Source organism: Podarcis pityusensis (assembly GCF_964106645.2).
Source record: "Podarcis pityusensis genome assembly, chromosome: 8".
Taxonomy (NCBI): Eukaryota; Metazoa; Chordata; class Lepidosauria; order Squamata; family Lacertidae; genus Podarcis; species Podarcis pityusensis.
This window is the reverse complement of record NC_138033.1, coordinates 9,057,901-9,078,309: the sequence shown is the minus strand read 5'-3', so window position 1 is coordinate 9,078,309 and position 20,409 is coordinate 9,057,901. Positions and strand designations below refer to the sequence as shown.

The 20,409-nt window shown below is 47.5% G+C and overlaps 1 protein-coding gene across 3 annotated transcripts; it reads right to left on the bottom strand.

Moving 5' to 3' along the window:
- Positions 1–1,795: 1,795 nt before the first annotated feature.
- Positions 1,796–15,571, bottom strand: B9D2 (B9 domain containing 2). Of its 3 annotated transcripts, none has more exons than XM_081019463.1 (4): positions 15,551–15,571; positions 12,459–12,567; positions 11,389–11,514; positions 1,796–2,598 (listed from the first exon to the last, which is right to left on the bottom strand). In XM_081019463.1, exons 2-4 carry the CDS (start codon positions 12,544–12,546, stop codon positions 2,285–2,287), a joined length of 528 nt encoding a protein of 175 aa, XP_080875589.1. In that variant the 5' UTR covers positions 12,547–12,567; positions 15,551–15,571; the 3' UTR covers positions 1,796–2,284. The 3 variants fall into 3 exon arrangements, with proteins under 3 accessions (XP_080875589.1, XP_080875587.1, XP_080875588.1); XM_081019461.1 differs by having other exon boundaries at positions 15,480–15,564; XM_081019462.1 differs by lacking the exon at positions 15,551–15,571 and adding an exon at positions 13,981–14,280.
- Positions 15,572–20,409: the final 4,838 nt, after the last annotated feature.

The window sequence follows — 20,409 nt, the reverse complement described above, 5'->3', positions numbered from 1 at the left end:
GCTGTGGGTAAAACCTCAGCGCCTAGGACTTGCCGATCGCATGGTCGGCGGTTCGAATCCCCGTGGCGGGGTGAGCGCCCGTCGTTCGGTCCCAGCGCCTGCCAACCTAGCAGTTCGAAAGCACCTCCGGGTGCAAGTAGATAAATAGGGACCGCTTACCAGCGGGAAGGTAAACGGCGTTCCGTGTGCTGCGCTGGCTCGCCAGATGCAGCTTGTCACGCTGGCCATGTGACCCGGAAGTGTCTGCGGACAGCACTGGCTCCCGGCCTATAGAGTGAGATGAGCACACAACCCTAGAGTCTGTCAAGACTGGCCCGTACTGGGTACCTTTACCTTTACCTTTTACAGGCAGTTCTTAAACTCAGTGGTTGAAGCTGGAGTTTCTTGCTGTGAGCTCAACTCTACTCCCCCAATTTCTCTTCTACATCTCCCCATTCTGAGCACCAAGCTAACACTTGATGCCAAGGATTCTTCCAGGCAGAATCCATGGTGGATCACGGTTGTGTACCATATTCTTCGCTCTATAAGACGCACCAGACCACAAGATGCACCTAGTTTTTGGAGGAGGAAAACAAGAAAAAAAATATTCTGAATCCCAGAAGCCAGAACAGCAAGAGAGATCACTGCGCAGTGAAAGCAGCAATCCCTCTTGCTGTTCTGGCTTCTGGGATAGCTGCGCAGCCTGCATTCACTTCATAAGACGCACACACATTTCCTCTTACTTTTTAGGAGGGAAAAAGTGAGTCTTATAGATCAAAAAATACGGTAATTTTAAGGAAAGGGACTATGGAATTGCTGGTTGCTGCAAGATGTTACACATGCAAACTGGAGAGGGGTCTGGCGCATTTTTGGAAAGATTCAATGCATTCCTCTGCCGGCCACAAGGAAGGTGAACCCCCCCTCTCCCCCAAAACTATTTGCAGGTGGCTTTAATCCGAAACTTCCTTCTGACCAGGCATTCCTGCCGCCTCTTACAGCCAGCTCTCCAGCTGAGGCAGGAATGGCACTGGAGCCAGAACAAAGGCCTGCTATTTTTACATCCACAGCTTTGAAAATACCTGTCAGATGCACCAAGTGCAGGAACCACAGCCAGGGCAGCACAGAGGCTCGATTGCTCACTGGGAGAACTAGTCATTGTGGGAAATCAAAATGGCGGCTCCCAGGTCCAGCTGGCTGGTGAAGATTTAGCCCACCGGGGTGTGGTGAAAAGGCTCTTTGCTTAAAGTCTTGTCAGATGTCGGGTCAGCTATCCCAGTTTGAAGCATCAATTGCTTCAATTTTTCTCAGGCAGAGCATTACCCAAGAGGTACTGGAAGGAAATGATTTAAAATTATCAATTAGTGATTATTATAGATAGATAAAAGAGGATTTACTTATTTTGTGGATAGGCTACAGCAATATATAAAAGTCTTAGGAGAAATTGGTGCTTGTACAGTCAATGTGAAGGAGAAAGGATGAAATATTGCAATATCATTTTTAAAAATTGAATATTGAAATGAAAGTTGGGAAAGCTAACATACTTGGAGCAGCAATGGACGGAGAGAAAAAGAAGGAACACCTGGGGGTGCGAAGTCAGCTTTTATATTTGTATTAAATGTGGTGACAATTTGTTAAAAATTATGGAAAATCAATAAAAAATAATTGGCAAAAAAAGCACCTATTGCCCAGCGTACCGCCTCACTCTGATATGTGCCCAGACTCGGCCTACTATGATGGTGTGTTTGCGCAGCTGGGATAGCCACCAAGCAACCCGGGTGCCACGTTCTCGTTCCCACAAGCACTACGCAAAACCTCGTGGAGGAAAAAAGAAAACCATTTAATGCAAACGGGAAAAAGAATACCTTTATAGAAATAAAGTTGTACACTGCCAGAGATTCAGGAGCGCTGGGAACAGAGGTCCTGTCTGCGACATGGGCAAACTCCTCCAGACAAAAAAATCTGACCGAGAAAGAGATTTTACAGCGCCCCCCCAAAAAGGGGTCGCAACGGATCTTGCTTGCGAGGTGCTCCGCTTAGACGAGGACCCACAAGGTCTGCCTCCTGACCCATCCGGGCTAAGCGCCAATCGCTCGTCCTCTTTCCTCTCCCCGAACTGGAGATGCTAAACTCGGGACATTTGGCTCATAGGTTCCGCACTTTGGCTGCCAGTGGAATGGAGCTTTCCTTCTGCTCCCGACCGCAGAAGTCTTCCCTTCCCAAGCGGCGAGGGTCCCGGTCTTTGGAACGAATGGGAAGGAGCCGTAACGGCGGCAAGGGGGCGGCCCTGGCCGGGGTGGGGAGGACCTCAGCACTCAACGCCATAGCGGTCGAAGTTCCGGAGGATGACGGCCAGTTGGAGGTGGACGGTGCCCATGGCACAGGTCTGCAGGCGGTAGCGGTCGGCCCCCGTGTAGATCAGGTCGGTGTTGAGCAGCTGGGGGCCCCCTCCCACAAAAAGCTGGGAGAGCTGTTCCTGCCACGAGCCCAGGGGGCGCCAGGTGACGCAGTCCAGCTGGTGGGAGCCGGGGGTGGAAGGCACGTGGCAGAAGCCGTACCCGTACAGCTCCGTGCGCCCAAAGGAGTCCTGGTGCCACACCTGAACGTGCAGCTTGGGCCAGCCTGGCAGGGAAAAAGAGAAAGGAAGGGTCGTTTCTCTACGCAGCCATGGCAGCCCGAATGGTATGTCGTATTTGTCACTCTATAAGACGCACCAGACCACAAGAAGCGCCTAGTTTTTGGAGGAGGAAAACAAGGAAAAAAATATTCTGAATCTCATAAGCCAGAACAGCAAGAGGGATCGCTGCGCAGTGAAAGCAGCAATCCCTCTTGCTGTTCTGGCTTCTGGGATAGCTGCACAGCCTGCATTCGCTCCATAAGACGCACACACATTTCCCCTTACTTTTTAGGAGGGAAAAAGTGAGTCTTATAGAGCAAAAAATACGGTATGTACCAGAAACGGAGGGAAGGGAGCAGGACCAACAAAGGAGGAGTGGCAGACGGAAACGGTGGAAGGTGCACAATCGCCCAGTTTAACCAGCAGGATAGGAGAGCCAGAGGAAAGGGTATTTAAGGAAGACTGGAAAATGTTTGTAGAATACTCGAAGAATCATTGCAAACAGGTTAGGGCGTTAGCAGGATGGGAGTAAATTCAGCAGTGAAAATTGCATTGAGATAAAATGAGAAAGGGGAAATATGGAGTACCGTATTTTTCTGTGTATAAGACGCCCCCGTGTGTAAGACGACCCCAATTTTTTGGGACTCCTAATTGAGAAAATGGGACGCGGGTGGCGCTGTGGGTTAAACCACAGAGCCTAGGACTTGCCGATCAGAAGGTTGGCGGTTTGAATCCCCGCGACGGGGTGAGCTCCCGTTGCTCAGTCCCGGCTCCTGCCAACCTAGCAGTTCGAAAGCACGTCAAAGTGCAAGTAGATAAATAGGTACCGCTCCGGCGGGAAGGTGAACAGTGTTTCTGTGCGCTGCTCTGGTTCGCCAGAAGCGGCTTAGTCATGCTGGCCACATGACCCAGAAGCTGTACGCCGGCTCCCTCGGCTCCCGCCGGCTCCCTTGTTGAGCTTTTTTGGGGAGGGATTGTCGACAATCACTCACCCACCTGACCCCGCTGCCAACTGCACACATCAGCGAAGCCACCAATCGCCCGTCCCACCTCTGCGCTATCTGTGTATAAGACAATCCCCATTTTTTAGCATTTCTATTGAATAAAAAAACCTCATCTTGTACACAGAAAAATATGGTAATTAGAATATGCAGCAGTAAGGGGGAATCAGAAGGAAGAATGGAAGGTGGGAAGGGAAGTCTTATGTTTAATTCAATATAGTCGTACCTTGGAAGTTGAACGGAATCCGTTCCAGAAGTCTTTTCAACTTCCAAAACGTTTGGAAACCAAAGCGCAGCTTCTGATTGGTTGCAGGAGGCTTCAGCTTCCAAAAATAGTTCACAAACCGGGAACACTCACTTCTGGGTTTGCGGCGTTCAGGAGCCAAAACGTTTGAGAACTAAGCTGTTCAAAAACCAAGGTATGACTGTATTGTGTTTGGTTTATGTGATTGTGAAAAATTATAAATAAAAGTTGTTTTGGAAAAAGGAAAAAGGAAGGAAGGATAGCAATTTAAGTTTCCGAAGCATCCCACCATTTCCTCTCGGTAGCGATGTTGGGAGGATTTAGATGGAAGCAGACACTACTGATGTTCACTACTCGTACCATGTAGAGGCAGTATGGTGTAGTGGTTAGAGTGCTGCACTAAGACCTGAGACTCCGGGGTTCAAATCCCCACTCGGCCCTGAAGCTCACAGGGTGACCTTGGGCCAGTCATTCATTCTCAGCCCAACCTACCTCTCAGGGCTGTTGTTGTGAGGATAACACGGGGAGGCGGAGAACGAGGCATGCCGCCTTGAGCTCCTTGAAGGAAAGTTGGGATATATAAAAGCTAAATAAGATGAAATAAATAAATGCCCGTGCACTGAAATGGTGCAGAACAATGTAATCAATTATATGAGATTCTGCTACAGCAGACAGCAGGACCAGCGATGTAGTTTTTGTTGGAAGCTGAACTGCAGTGGCGCAGAAACAGCGCTGCGTGCGATGAAGATGGCTTGGACGAGAAATCAATGCCTTTGTATATTTTCTCTGCCTCCTGGTGACCCTTACAACAGCTTGGAAGGGATTACACGGGTATAACATTCCTGCCCCCTCTGGTGGGGGCAGAGAGGACAGTGGCTTTTCTCAGGTTGCCCAGCAAGTTCCCAGCCAAGTCGAGATTTGAATCAGAAGCTTCCTGGATCGCGATCCCAACCACTCTGCTACACCGGGTTCGGGAACAAGGTTGCCGCATCAGCCAGAGGACACAGCTAGCACTCCTTAGAAGCAAAAAGAGCTCCGCCCCCAGAGATGGAGGTTCTGTGCTATATTTTCTGTAATCTTAGGGTTGGAGTCTACCATTAAAACTGAAACCTAAAATTCGTCTGAGCATTACGGAAGTACCACGGAGTTAAAGTGGCATCTTATCTCCCTATAAAAAAATCACAACGTAGAGGAATAGCATTTCTCAAGTTTCAACTGAACCATTTTTGAAAGGATGTTACAGAATGGTTTATCTGAATTAAGGGAATACAGGCAGGCTGTTGTTATTTAACGCAAAGAATACAGTGGTACCTCTGGTTGTGAATGGGATCCGTTCCGGAGCCTCGTTCGCAACCTGAAAGGAACGCAACCCGCGTCTGTGCGTGCGCAGGTCGCGATTCGCCGCTTCGGCGCATGCGCGTCATGTCATTTTGCTCGTCTGCGCATGCGCGAGCGGCGAAACCTGGAAGTAACCCTTTCCGGTACTTCTGGGTCGCTGCGGGACGCAACCTGAAAAGACGTAACCTAAACCGAACATAACAAGAGGTACGACTGTAGTTAATAATCAGGGTAAAGGCTCTGGGGTTGTGTGCTCATCTCGCTCTATAGGCAGAGGGAGCGGGCGTTTGTCCGCAGACAGCTTCCAGGTCATGTGGCCAGCATGACTAAGCCGCTTCTGGCGAACCAGAGCAGAGCACGGAAACGGCATTTACCTTCCCACCGGAGTGGTACCTATTTATCTACTTGCACTTTGACATGCTTTCGAATTGCTAGGTGGGCAGGAGCTGGGACCGAGCAACAGGAGCTCACCCCGTCGCAGGGATTCGAACCACCGGCCTTCTGATCGACAAGCCCTAGGCTTAGTGGTTTAGACCACAGCACCACCCGCGTCCCATCTAATATTCTGGGTATTTCTTTCTTAATATAATAGCATCCATGCACACAGATTGTGGAGGGAATACCACACTATTTCTGCCACAGCAAAAACAGAATCTTTAAAGATATGTGTGTTTGTGTGTGTGTGTGGCATCAACATTTGAGGACCAGGGTCCCGTTAGGACAGAGGCATGAAGACTTCTCAGTTGACAGATATATAAATGGAGAAAAGGAAGTCTGGAACACTGGGGCCCCAAAGGACACAAACGGCAGGAGGCCTGTCGGATTGCTACGTGGTGTCCAAATGTATATGAGACAAGACCAGAGTGACAAAGCCATAACCAGTGAGTGTGGCACTTCACCGCAGAATAGAATAGCTTGATCTAAAAGGACAAGCCTCTGCCCCAAGGAGCTTGCAAACCACGACACTGAATACTTGGACATAGAAAAAAAAGATTTTGACACTCCTATTGTGGATGAGGAACTGTTAAAGAAACAGGAAGAAGAGCAGGGGAAAAATGGACAGTTCTCACGATGGAAGGATACAGAATGAGGAGTCCTGCAAGGGTCAGTATCTGGACTTGTGCTTTCCAACCATCTAAAGTTGGGGGTGGCAGTGAGGTGGCCATTGATACTAAATCATTCACGGTAGTTTAAACAGGAGAGATGGTGAAGAGGTCCAAAACGACTTCCCCAAACTCAGGGCTTATTCACACCCACACTTTTCCTCCACTCTTTCCAGGCGCGGTCCGTGATTTAAAGCTCTGAACACCTTTTTTCCCTTTTGCTTCAGAGCTTTCCCTGTGAAAATCTGCTCTTTAAAGCTCAATCAGAGCAAACGGCCATCTGTGGGGAACCCAAACTGATGTTTGCTCCGATGGAGCACTGAAGATTGGGAAACTGGTGTATCTGACTAGGCACTGTGGAGTGCAGGATGCTGGCCTGATCTGGCAGGTTCTTAATAATTCAGTGTGCGGATAACAATGCTGATTTACCATAAAGAGCTGTTTGGCGGCGTCTGTGAAGTGACATGAGCTTGCAGAAAGCACTCAACCGATGCTAAATATTAAGGTTATTATTATTAAGTCAGAGTCTGGCTCCTCCAAGCACTCGTTAGGCTCCATCCTCCTCCTCTCTTTCTTTCTTTCTTTCTTTTTTCTTTCTCTCTCTCTCTCTCTCTCTCTCTCTCTCTCTCTCTCCTGCTCCCGCCACCATCTCCCCCTGTCAATTCGGAGTTCGTATTTCAACATTAGCCAAGGTCTGGCTGGCCGTGGGTGGCGGTGGGGTTATATATATATGTGTGTGTGTATTTTTTATCTCTTCGCCTGAGCACTGTGTTCCCAGCAATAAAGGGAACCGGGGAAGCATGATTTATTAATTATGTGGAGTCTCGTCAGCCGGGAAGAAAAGGAAGCGGCGGGAGACTTTCGGCAGCTTTTCCGCATCAATCCATTCCTCTGTCCCCCCCGCTTGGTCCTTCCTTGCCCCCATCTTTCCGGTCCAGCTCAGCTCAGCTGAAGCACAGCCTTGAAAAGGCAGCAAAGAGAAGCCCACGCAAATCAAACCGGCTTTGCGGCACGCACACAAAAAAAGCCGGCCGCTCCGACAATTAATCCCCTGCCATTCCAAACGGCTTCCCTTCACTGGCTGGCTTCTGAGCTCTTTTGTCTGATGGAGCAGTTTACCGTAGCCACGGATTAATTTCCTTTCAGGTAGCCAATTATATCAAACGTACGCGGGTGGCGCTGTGGATTAAACCACAGAGCCTAGGACTTGCTGATCAGAAGGTCGGCGGTTCGAATCCCCGCAACAGGGTGAGCTCCCGTTGTTCGGTCCCTGCTCCTGCCAACCTAGCAGTTCGAAAGCACATCAAAGTGCAAGTAGATAAATAGGTACCGCTCCGGCGGGAAGGTAAACGGCGTTTCTGTGTGCTGCTCTGGTTCGCCAGAAGCGGCTTAGTCATGCTGGCCACATGAGCTGTACAGCCGGCTCCCTCAGCCAGGAAAGCGAGATGAGCACTGCAACCCCAGAGTCGTCCGCAACTGGACCTAATGGTCAGGGGTCTCTTTACCTACTTTATTCTTGGAGGGGGTGGGGAGGGAAAGAAAGGGTGAAATATAAAATAAACTATGGTTACCAGATGTCCCCATTTCCCGGGGACGGTCCCCGGATTTACAAATCAGTCCCCATACAAAACCCATTGAAGTTGAAAAATGTCCCCGGATTTATTGAAAAAAATCTGGTAACCTTAAAATAAACCGAGCCCAAAAGTATTGCCGTCACACACCCACACACCCGGCACCCTCTGTGGCTGGGAATCCCAGAAGTCAAGAGCAGGCATCAAGGCCTCCCCTCAATTGTCCCATGTTAGGAGGGGAACTGGTACCCCTAACCCACCAAATCTAGGGGGCTTCTGTTGAAAACAGAAGACAGGGCTGAAGATTCCAAGTTCCAAGGGGGGAAAATGTCATGGGCTGGTTGGATGCAGGAACGGTGAGAGGAACCAGCAGGGGAATCACCAAGGGAAGAAGGCTCGGAGCTCGGGGATTGGTGGTTGGAGAGCAAGCATGGTCAGAGGGAGGAGAGGGAAGAGGAGGTGTCAGAAGCTGAAGGGGTAACAGGGTTTAGTGAGCTGGGAGAGTCCGTGGCAGAGAGAAGTCCAGAAGCAGAAGCAGAAGCAGAGGAGGGAGGCCAAGAGGCAGAGAGGAGTCCGGCTGGTGAAGAGTCACGGGCGTCTGCCTCTCCTGCTGCAACGAGTTCCCCCGCCCCTTGTCTCCCAGAGCCAGGAGAGGCATGAAGAGAGCAGAGGGGAAGTTTGTTTAACGCAGGCGCAGTCTCCGATTGCTTGGGGAAAACCCTGGAGAGGAAGGGGACTTAGGCAGCCGTGGGGACCTTCAGTCTCAGCAACTGCTTCATGGGAACAAGACCTGCCAGAGATCGAGTTGTTGTGCTCACTACTAAGCCTGATGTTCCTGCGCATATCCTGTTTTTGCTAATAGTTACCTCCAAGTTAAAGGGATGCGGGTGGCGCTGTGGGTTAAACCACAGAGCCTAGGACTTGCCGATCTGGAGGTCGGCGGTTCGAATCCCCGCAACGGGGTGAGCTCCCGTTGCTCGGTCCTTCTCCTGCCAACCTAGCAGTTCAAAAGCACGTCAAAGTGCAAGTAGATAAATAGGTACCGCTCCGGCGGGAAGGTAAACGGCGTTTCCGTGCGCTGCTCTGGTTCGCCAGAAGCGGCTTAGTCATGCTGGCCACATGACCCGGAAGCTGTACGCCGGCTCCCTCGGCCAATAAAGCGAGATGAGCGCCGCAACCCCAGAGTCGGTCATGACTGGACCTAATGGTCAGGGGTCCCTTTACCTTTACCTCCAAGTTCCTCAGTGCAGTTTACTGCTGGCTCGCTCCTGTCAGGCAGGTTCATAATGAGAGGCGAGACACAGTGCCTGATTCAAGCCGGATTGTGCAATTTGCTTAAACACCCCTCCGCATTTCATGGCTGGAGAGAATGGGGGCCTCTGAGTCTACGCAGAGTACCTTTCCTCAACCCCTGAGCAACTGCTGGGGACAAGGAACCATTTCAAGCCAAGGGCCCGCACTCTCTTCTGAGCAACTTCCAAGGGGCCAATGGTGGGTGGAGCCAGAGGCAACAGTGGGAGGAGCAACAGATGCACTAGGCTAGCTGCCACACACAGCCCTCTTCGTCCTCCATCCTGAGCCACTGAGTTCTTGTGGGAATACAGTCCAGCTGGGATGCAGAGAATTCTCCACCATAAATCCCCAGCCCCACCTTTCAAGCCAGAATCCCCTGAAGAGAGGGGGCTTCCAAAGGCCACAGCTCTACAATGCAGCTGGCTGGGCACCACTGGTAGGGTGGAAGGCAGGGAGGCGAACAGCAGGTGGCGCCAGAGGCAACGAAAGCCAACTATTTGCCTCTATCCTCCTCCTCCCTGCTGAGTTGTACAACAGCAAAACTAAGGAGGGGGAAGCCAACCTGCTCCTAAATCCCCCTATTTGTTGTTTTCTGAGATCCCTGGACTGGATTTATCTCAGGAGAAGGCTGGATGATGGCAGACTGAGCTTTGTGGAGCAGGGTCCCATTTGCCCTAATAGACATTGCCTCAATGCCAATTTTTGCTTGGACTTGGGCCAAAGTCCCAATGGGGAAGACGGGAGATCAGGCTGGTTGGGGGCGAGTGGGTGGGTTCAACAGCCTCCGTAAGTGGGGCAGATTCTTGGCCAGCAATGCATGTGTTATGAAGCATCATTCACACTGATAGAGCCAAGATTTGGGGCATCGTAGCCAGCTAAATTCCCGGCGAAGGTTGGCCGGCAGCCACACTGCAGAACTGTCGCACCAGTTATAAGATGCGGCTTAGCTATTTAAGAGCATCGTTGTTCAGTGGGTTGCCTTTTAAATTGGTTAAATTGCCACTCAGGAAGAGTGCTCATTGCTCATACTCATTTTTCATATCTCCCAAAAGCGACTGTTCAATTTTTGAAGATTTTGTCCTTATTATCCAAAAGCTTTCAGTTTAGAATGACATTGCTAACCACTTGGGAAGGGAGAACATCTAAGAGAAGGAAAACTGATTCCAAACCTCTGCTGCCTTGCCGAATATCTTCGGGAGAAGAAAAGCCTAAGGCGTAAACCCTACACAAATGCGGTTGGAGGGCGCCTTGTACGCCTCCTTCCGGCAACTCCTGCAGCCCAGCTGGTGCCAAACGTCTTGCTCTGCTTTCCTTTGGACCACATCAATGAGGCCGAGAAAGGGAGTCTTGTCCTTTGGACTGCCCAGGATCTCCAGACACACACGCTTGGGCCCCAGGGAGGTCACTTTGATGCTGCTAACATAGCCAACAAGGCGAGTGTTCTGCTTTGTTTGCTCAAGCCACCAACGTCCCAGCAGAAATCTGGGACCTCTACAGACTGATTTATTTATTTTTGTGCATCTATTCTGCAATATGTTATTGATGCAATTACATCTACGCTGCAGCACCCAGCAACTATTCTGCTTTATTAGATGGATGCGGGTGGCGCTGTGGGTTGAACCACAGAGCCTAGGACTTGCCGACCAGAAGGTCGGCGGTTCAAATCCCTGCGATGGGGTGAGCTCCCGTTGCTCGGTCCCTGCTCCTGCCAACCTAGCAGTTCAAAAGCACGTCAAAGTGCAAGTAGATAAATAGGTACCGCTCCGGCAGGAAGGTAAACGGCATTTCCGTGAGCTGCTCTGGTTCGCCAGAAGCGGCTTAGTCATGCTGGCCACATGACCCGAAAGCTGTACGCCGGCTCCCTCGGCCAATAAAGCAAGATGAGCGCTACAACCCCAGAATCGGCCACGACTGGACCTAATGGTCAGGGGTCCTTTTACCTTTTATGTGAGGCCTAGATGGGGGGGGGGGGCATATGCCCTGATGGCCTAGCTAGCTTCCACTGCATTATCAGGATGCTACCAAAGAAAATGGCCCTCTGCAAATCAGCAACCTCAGCCAGCTCAAAACATTAGCAAGCGGTCACTGGGTGACTTGCCTGCAATGTGTTAGGCGTTTCTCTGTCCAGCTGCAGCTGTGTATTGCAAGACACACACAAATATTATTTAAAAGGATCTCATGTTTTTAATGTGGCAATAGCCAAGAACTGCGGAGGAGGAAGGGAAAGGCAACTGATATCTCTTACCCTGCAAGCCTTTAGTGGCAAAGTGGACGTCGATGGGGTGGGACCAATAAGCCACATCATCCAGCTGGGGGTGGTCGACTTGGGTCTGCCCTTCCCGGAATCCCGACAGCAACTTCCAGGCACCACCTGGGAAGAGGAGAAAACCCAGATGTCTCGGTTATGAATACACAAAGCTCTGCCTCTCGTATCAAGTCTAAAAATGTGGGGTGGGGGGGTGGAGAGCGCCAGGGGAACTGACTTCCTCTCACCTCCCCCTTTAGTAGCGTCACTTAAATAACACAGATGGCGTTTAGAGAGAAGAGAAGCTTGATAACACTTGACGAAGCAAACTGAACAAGAACAGCGTATAAATCTGAGGAGAAATTCTTTTTCTTTTATTAAATTTTATTGTTACCGTTCACATTAACACACCATACAGAAAAGGAAAATAAATCTCCATCGCCACCAAAGAAAAAAAGAGAATTAGTACATCAACTAGTAACCTTCAAAACATAAAAGTGGTCTTTTTCTATCTACCAGACTTCCCGTCTATTCCTTATTACAGATTCTGTATTAATTGTTCGCTGCCATTGCATAACGAGTTTTGTTCAGTTTCAATATCCCTTGATCCATTCATTGGTTTTTCCACATTTTTAACACTGCTACTGAAATTATTCGAACGCTGTGTATGACTTTAAACTACTATTATTATTATTTTTCAAATATATTTTAAAAACTTCCCATTTTGAAATAAATACCCATTTTGGTTTATTTTTTTATCTTTTCTGACATGCTATCTAAATCCGCGTATTCGGAGAAGAAATTCAACCGAGAGGCTTTCTGTCTTTCTTAGCTCAGGCCTTCAACACAGCAGGAAAACACTCAACTAAACATACAGAGGAAAACTCCCTCGGAACTACGCAGCCAATGAGAGCTGATGCTACCTCGGCAAAGATCCTGCTCCTCTGATTGGTCGCTAAGCAACACCTGCCAGCTGACTTTAACCGAACAGAATTAACCCATAAATCACACGCTGAATTATCTCTGCCTTTTCCTTTCCCGTGATCTCCAGACCATAATGCTCCACCAACCTGTGTGAATCCCCCATTTGCAAAAAAGGCTGCTGCTAGGAAATCCGCTGGCTCCCACGATCTGACCAATCACGTGCACTTCAGCCATGGGCCTGCAGTGGGAAAGGACCTTAAAGAGAAAGGAGACACGCAGTCAAGGGCCATCATCATATTCCAGACCACTTCTGAGATTTCACATGTGTTTTAAGGTTACCTTGGTGGTTGGAGGATGGATGGCAGCTAATAGATTGAGGTTGAATCCTGACAAGACAGAAGTACTGTTTTGGGGGGACAGGGGGCGGGCTGGTGTGGGGGACTCCCTGGTCCTGAATGGGGTAACTGTACCCCTGAAGGACTAGGTGCGCAGCCTGGGAGTCATTTTGGACTCACAGCTATCCATGGAGGCGCAGGTCAATTCTGTGTCCAGGGCAGCTGTCTCCCAGCTCCATCTGGTGCGCAGGCTGAGACCCTACCTGCCCATAGACTGTCTCGCCAGAGTGGTGCATGCTCTGGTTATCTCTCGCTTGGACTACTGCAACGCGCTCTACGTGGGGCTACCTTTGAAGGTGACCCGGAAACTACAACTAATCCAGAATGCGGCAGCTGGACTGGTGACTGGGAGTGGCCACCGAGACCATATAACACCGGTCTTGAAAGACCTACACTGGCTCCCAGTACGTTTCCGAGCACAATTCAAAGTGTTGCTGCTGACCTTTAAAGCCCTAAACGGCCTCAAAGGCCCAGTGAGGTCCAGCGCCGAGGGCCTTCTGGCAGTTCCCTCCCTGCGAGAAGCCAAGTTACAGGGAACCAGGCAGAGGGCCTTCTCGGTAGTGGCACCCGCCCTGTGGAACGCCCTCCCACCAGATGTCAAAGAGAAAAATAACTACCAAACTTTTAGAAGAAAGCAGCCCTGTTTAGGGAAGCTTTTAATGTTTAATAGGTTATTGTTTGTTATAGTTCTGTTGGAAGCCGCCCAGAGTGGCTGGGGAAGCCCAGCCAGATGGGCGTGGTATAAATAATAAATTATTATTATTATTATTATTATTATTATTATTATTATTATTGAGGGCTGGAAACTTGGCTCAAAAGACAAAAGCAAAGTTCTCCAGATTTGGAATTCTCCATCTGCTGCTATACTACACAGGTGAAAACCTGTGCTGGGGTTTTGCAATCTCACCGTTTCTCCAGGTCACGGCAACCCGCCTTGCGACTGAATCAGACGGCTGTTGCTGAAGTAAAATATATTGCTCCTGTCACCCCCAACCTCTCTCTTTTTTTAAAAAATAAATTTATATTATTTTCCTTATACGTATTTTTACAGTACAATACAATGAATCACATAAATTCTTTTAGCTCTAGCCGAGCTTGCGACTTCCCTCCATCTCTTCAGCGAGCATCCCTTATTTTCTTGTACCACGTATTCTATTTTTTAACCCTTATATCTGTCATACAATGTAAGAGCTATTTCAATCCTGCCAGCGTTTTTAAGTTTTTACAATTATCCTTTATATACACCCTAAATTTACTCCAACTTTCTTGATACCTCTGATCATCCTGATCCCGAATTCTTCCCGTCAGTTTGGCTAACTCCGCATAGCTCATCATTTTCGTCTGCCGCTCCACAATAGTAGGAATTTCTTGCAATGTCCAGTTTTGGGCACCCACAACCTCTCAAGTACTTACTTACTCCTTGCTTGAACTATTGAAATCTAAATTTTGTACCAAGATTGTCTGAAGTATTGCTTCCCTAAGGCTATACATTTGTGTGGTTAGATGTATTTATTAATAAAAACAGAAATGAGATTCAAGTTACTCCTGTATGACCAATTACTACAATGCAAAAACCGAACTGAACATTTCCAGGTGTTAACTTTCCTTGTTGGAACTTCTTTTTCAATACACCTAAGCCGGGGTGGGGGGGGGGTGGGGGGTCTTCAGAGAAGTCTGCATGTGAAGATAGCAAAACAAGATGGGGGTTGTAAACTGCGTTGGGAGGGGGGAATGAAATGCAAGGAAAGTACAGGTTGCAATGGTATTTAAAGGATTTAACATTGACCTTCCTATGAATACTGGGGACACGAAGAGCCTAGCATTGGTAAGCAAAGGGAACGTGGTGATGATGATGATGATGACTAAATAAGAAGAAGATCATGGCCACTGGTCCCATCACCTCCTGGCAAATAGAAGGGGAAGAAATGGAGGCAGTGAGAATTTTACTTTCTTGGGCTCCATGATCACTGCAGATGGTGACAGCAGTCACGAAATTAAAAGATGCCTGCTTCTTGGGAGAAAAGCAATGACAAAAAGCAGAGACATCACCTTGCCAGCAAAGGTCCGTATAGTTAAAGCTATGGTTTTCCCACTAGTGATGTATGGAAGTGAGAGCTGGACCATAAAGAAGGCTGATCGCTGAAGAATGGATGCTTTTGAATTCTGGTGCTGGAGGAGACTCTTGAGAGTCCCATGGACTGCAAGAAGATCAAACCGATCCATTCTTAAGGAAATCAGCCCTGAGTGCTCACTGGAAGGACAGATCCTGAAGCTGAGGCTCCAATACTTTGGCCACCTCATGAGAAGAGAGGACTCCCTGGAAAAGACCCTGATGTTGGGAAAGATTGAGGGCACAAGGAGAAGGGGACGACAGAGGACGAGATGGTGGGACAGTGTTCTCGAAGCTACTAGCATGAGTTTGACCAAACTGCGGGAGGCAGTGGAAGACAGGAGGGCCTGGCGTGCTCTGGTCCAGGGGGTCACGAAGAGTCGGACATGACTAAACAACAACAACATTATTATTTAAATCCTTTGTCTCCAAACAATCCTCAAGTCACTTGCAAAGTTGGAAGTTCGATTTTTAGCATCGACCCTTGCGGGCCAAGGTTGCACGCCACCCACCCTCAGTTTTCACGTGTTCTGTTTGAAATCAAGAGGGATAAAGAGAGGTGGCTGGTACGTCACCCGTTCACACGTGCAAAAGACACGCGACTCCTCCGGGTCCCCCTTCCCCCCCGGCGCACGCATACTGCACGCCACGCGTTCCATTACCTGCCAGCCTTGCGAATTTCTCAGAACTCCCCCCCGCCCCCGCCGGCGCCCCGCTACCGTCCTGCCCTCACGGTTTCTGGGCCGCGGTTGCCGCAGCAACTGGGAAGCCACGCCCAGGGTGGGGCTCTGATTGGCTAGTTGGGGAAAAGCCCCGCCAACCCAAGGGGAAAGGGCGGTAGCGCCGCCATCTTGAGAGAGGCAACAACAACAACAACAACAACTAAAACCCGCCATCTTGGACATAGAGATAGGAAAACGTGAAGAGTCGCACATGGTCGCAATTTCTGTCTATAATCAGTTTTATGGACAAAGGCGGTTTCCGATTTTTTTTAGCTGAAGTTTTTGGTTGTGCCACTGTGATTTTGTTTAAGATTATCTTAAACAGTTGCTTTACTGGATAACTGAGGGCAAGGAAGCAGCTGTGATTCAAAGAGCCATGTTGAGTGTGTCATAGGGAAACTTCCCTAGGAAAAGGGTTGGGTTTCCGCTCCTCCCTTGTGCCGCCATCTTGTGTAGGTCTCAGAGAGCCGTCGCAGTGCGGCCATCTTGGGAAGGTGGTTCTTTTCCCTGTTGCCTTGGCAACTGAATTGGTAGTTGGCGAGAGCTGGGTTCAAATGCTACTTCAGCCACAAACAAATGAGCCCTAGTTGCCTTATGAAAAATGGAATATCAGCTTGGTATACTGCCTTCCCCTCTTTGGCAGATACTGTACCTTGTTTCTTTAGATGCAGGCAGAAGCTGAACTAACGCAGCTTTTCATGTTAAATTTCATGGTGTACCTCTTAGACTTCTGCTTCTTCTTTCTTTCGTTTTTTATTTTTATTAATTTTCCAAATTTTTACAAATCAAACCCAATTCCCTCATCTTCTTTTGCAATTACTAAAGGCAGAGGAGCCACATGAAAATCAAAAGGTTTAGTTTCAATAAATGAAAAGGTAGCGATGCTGTTGTCATGATGTGAAATTAGGCACATTTTTTTTTTGCACATTGCGTGGGCTCAGAGAGAAGTCGAGACAGCATGAGCAACCTACTTCCAAAGGGAATAACCTCCACTTCAAATTACATTTTAGATAGCTAGAGATGGTATATTTTTCTTTTCTTTTTTTCTTTTTAAATAATCTATTAATTTCCCACATAGACATATATACCTAAATAACAAATCATACAAAGCAAAAGCAATACAAGTAAAGAAAAAAAAATAGAATAAAAGGAAAAAATACAGTATATTACAATTAAATAACAGGTTAAAATATAAAACTTCCAATAATTCTCATTATACTGCTTATATTGTCTATATTTCCTTGCACAGATTTATGTTATTTCATTATATATATATATATATATATATATATACACCAGTATACTATCTAATACACTTTTTGCTTACAAGTATCTATCTAGTTCTGCAAGTATCTTGCTGTTTGTACAATGCAATTTTAGATATTCTTTTAATATTTTCCATTCTCCATATACTTTCTGGTTTGACACTCTGATTCTTCCCGTCAGTTTCGCTAGTTGCAGGTATTCTATCATAAGAGTCTGCCATTCTGTAATCGCTGGTAGGATTTCATTTTTCCAGTTTCTTGCCACTCTTATTCTGGGTGCCGTGATTGCATACATAAACAATGTTCTTATATTTTTTTAGACAGTATATTTTTCAGTGTATCCCATATACAAAGCTAGCTTCTCACTGCTATCGTGCCTATTTGTGGACTGCAGCTCCTGTTATTCAAAAATAAAGAATTTGCAGGAAATCATTTGGTGAGCACTCGCATATTGAGTCAACAGTTTCCATCCATGCCTGTGGGAAATTTTCTCTAATGCGTTCCTGCCCACAGGATTTTGACCCCAAGATGGGGGGGACCGAGGACCAGGAAAAAATCCCTGAAACCTTGCAAAAGGCAAACAAGGAAGGAGGAAATGCTCTCTTATTTTAAAAAAAACCTTTGCTTCCATGCACAAGAAGGTGGTATCATCAGATTCTCATGGATCCCGAGTTTTGCAGGAGTACAAAATACCGTATTTTTTGCACCATAACACTCACTTTTTCCCTCCTAAAAAGTAAGGGGAAATGTCTGTGCGTGTTATGGAGGGAATGCCTACGGGTGGCATGCCTACGGATTTTCCTCCTCTAAAAACTACGTCCGTGTTATGGTCGGGTGCGTGTTATAGAGCGAAAAATACGGTATGTTTAGGAGGACTCTAAGCAGGGGGAAAGTTATTTTCTCCTACCAATAGGGAACCTACGTAAGGACTCTATATGGGCTCTTGGATACCCCATTAGGGGAAAAGGGCAGTTTATTTGTTTAAAATAATACACACCATGTGTTTAAAGCACACGACATCTCACAAAGAATCCTAGCAGCTTGTGGTTTGTTAAGGGTGCTGGGAGCTGTAGCTCTCTGGCTGGTAAACTGCAGTTCCCAGAATTCTTTGGGGCAACCAATGTGCTTTAAATGTACGATGTGTGAGCAGCCATCGTGATTGGCCCGGGGTCACCCAGTGGGCTTGTTGTCTGAGTGGAGATTTGAGCCCTGGTCTCTCAGGTCCCAGCTGGATATTACCTCACACTGACTGTTATGTACTGAAGTTCTCACCCTGGGCCAGCAGGGGGATACTGTAGATAGTTATGCAAATAGGGGATTGAAAGTGACATTCAGTGATTGGATAGTTTTAGAAAATTGTTACAGTTACGTTGTACTGGAGCTCTATATAAGCAGGCTGACTGAACCCTTCAGTTCAGTTCTGTCCTGGCCTGTGAATAAACAAGAGCTGTTTGAAGAATCGCTGTGTCGTCTGATATGTTCACCCACAACTTAATACTGACAGCCCCACAATGTGCATTACAGCAGGAGTGGGATTTTAGGAACCACTGCAAGATGACAGATTACAATCCCCCTGGTCAAGGGTCGAGAGTCTGCTGGCCTGTTTTACAATCTCATTGCCCATGAGGTGAGACATCCTGCCCCTTGCCTGCGATTTCTCACACCCCCTGGACAAACACGGATTGGGAAGCTGGCCAAATTCCCCTTCCGATTCAATCAACTCCCGTCCCAAGCGTTGGCATCGCTTCTGATTGGGAGCGGCAGCCTTGCAATCAGCAATTTAATCTAAGGACAGGTTCAGGTTTATATTGCAGACAGTTTGACCTTTCCTAAGCCTTCTGCAAACATCATTATAGTCTCTCCTAGTGGGATGTTCTGATTAATTAATTTTAGGTGTTGTACCTTGTGATGAAAAGGTGAACACAAGAGAAATGGCAAGTTATCTCTCCAGTTCAGAGAGTCTTTTTTCACACGCTCCAATGACATTTTTGCTTTTTGCTTTTTTAACAGGTACCGTATCCATTTGCACAAACTTATCAATATATGTTCTTGCTGTCCCTGTTACTGCAGTATATATCCCAAAACATTCCTATAAAACAGAGTGATCCCCCCCCTTCAGTTCCAGCAATATATATTGAGGAAAGTGGGAACTGTGGCAGCAATGTACTGCAGTGTGAAGTTCTCCTGTTCAGAAAAAAACCCAAAAACCCCACAAATGATCAAGGGGATGGAGCAACATCCCTATGATGATAGATTACAGCATGGGGGGGGGGGTTATGTTAGTGAAAAAGCAAGTAAGAGGTGACATTATAGAAATGCATAAAAATTAAACATGGCACGTAGAAAGTAGTTAGAGAAAAGCTTTTAGCTGTCTCTCTCTCTCTTGGATGGCTTCAAATAAAGATTGGAAAAATTCATGGAGGGAAAAATCAGTGCCTACAAGCCATAAAGGCTGTTCTCTCCCTCCACTGTCAGACGCAGTTGTTGAAAACAAAACATCTGCCCTTTTCCCCTAATGGGGTATCCAAGCGCCCATATAGAGTCCTTACGTAGGTTCCCTATTGGTAGAAGAAAATTACAGAGGCCAACCAGAGAATATCGAGAAGCAAAGCAGCTAGTAAGCCTGATCTTTATTGATCTGTTGCAACAGGGTGCTCCCCTCACACGCAGGAGGAGGAGGAGGACCCAGAAACCAGGTGTGTCCGCCCTTATATAGACATTTTAAATTGCCCACCCTGGAGTTCAGGACCACCCCCAGAAACATCATACATACATCACAGAAAGGGCAGTCTACAGCAGAAATCTGAGTGCGTTGTTTCTCTCCTGTCTGGCAGGTTACCTGTTAATGGTTACTTGATTGGATACCCTGGGGAGCCTGGCCAGTCTTTTGTAATGATAAATACTTAGTTCCTGAACCAGGTCACAAGCTCACCCTATTCACACACAAACATACAGTGGTGCCTCGCAAGACGAAATTAATTCGTTCTGCGAGTTTTTTCGTCTTGCGAATTTTTCGTCTTGCAAAGCACGGTTTCCCATAGGAATGCATTGAAAATCCAAAAGGAAACAAACTTGCAAGATGTTTTCGTCTTGCAAAGCAAGCCCATAGGGAAATTCGTCTTGCGAAGCAACTCAAAAAACGAAAAACTCTTTCGTCTTGCGAGTTTTTCGTCTTGTGAGGCATTCGTCTTGCGAGGTACCACTGTACCCTTAAGACAGGATTTGTGAACAAAAAGACAATGGGGAGGCTTTTCCATTTTCCTTCGACCTTGCAGAGAAATATTTGAGGTCAATCTAGGAGGGACAAAATGGTTTCAGGACTTTTTCTGTGGGGTTTCAGACATGTGGTTTATATATGCAGTGATGAACATTTATCTTTTATATCTATATCTATATCTATCTAAGACCTTAAATTTTTTATTTCAGACCCCAGGCCGATCACGATGGTTGCTCACACATTGTACATTTAAAGCACATTTTTTGCCCCAAAGAATTCTAGGAACTGCAGTTTACCAGCCAGAGAGCTACAGCTCCCAGCACCCTTAACAAACCACAAGCTGCTAGGATTCTTTGTGAGATGTTGTGTCCTTTAAACACATGGTGTG

Coding starts and splice junctions, on each gene's coding strand:
- B9D2 (XM_081019463.1), bottom strand. CDS start 12,546: ATGGCTGAAGTGCACGTGATTGGTCAGATCGTGGGAGCCAGCGGATTT. Junction 11,515..12,458: donor CAAATGGGGGATTCACACAG/GTTGGTGGAGCA, acceptor TCCTCTTCCCAG/GTGGTGCCTGGAAGTTGCTG. Junction 2,599..11,388: donor TGCCACTAAAGGCTTGCAGG/GTAAGAGATATC, acceptor TTTCCCTGCCAG/GCTGGCCCAAGCTGCACGTT.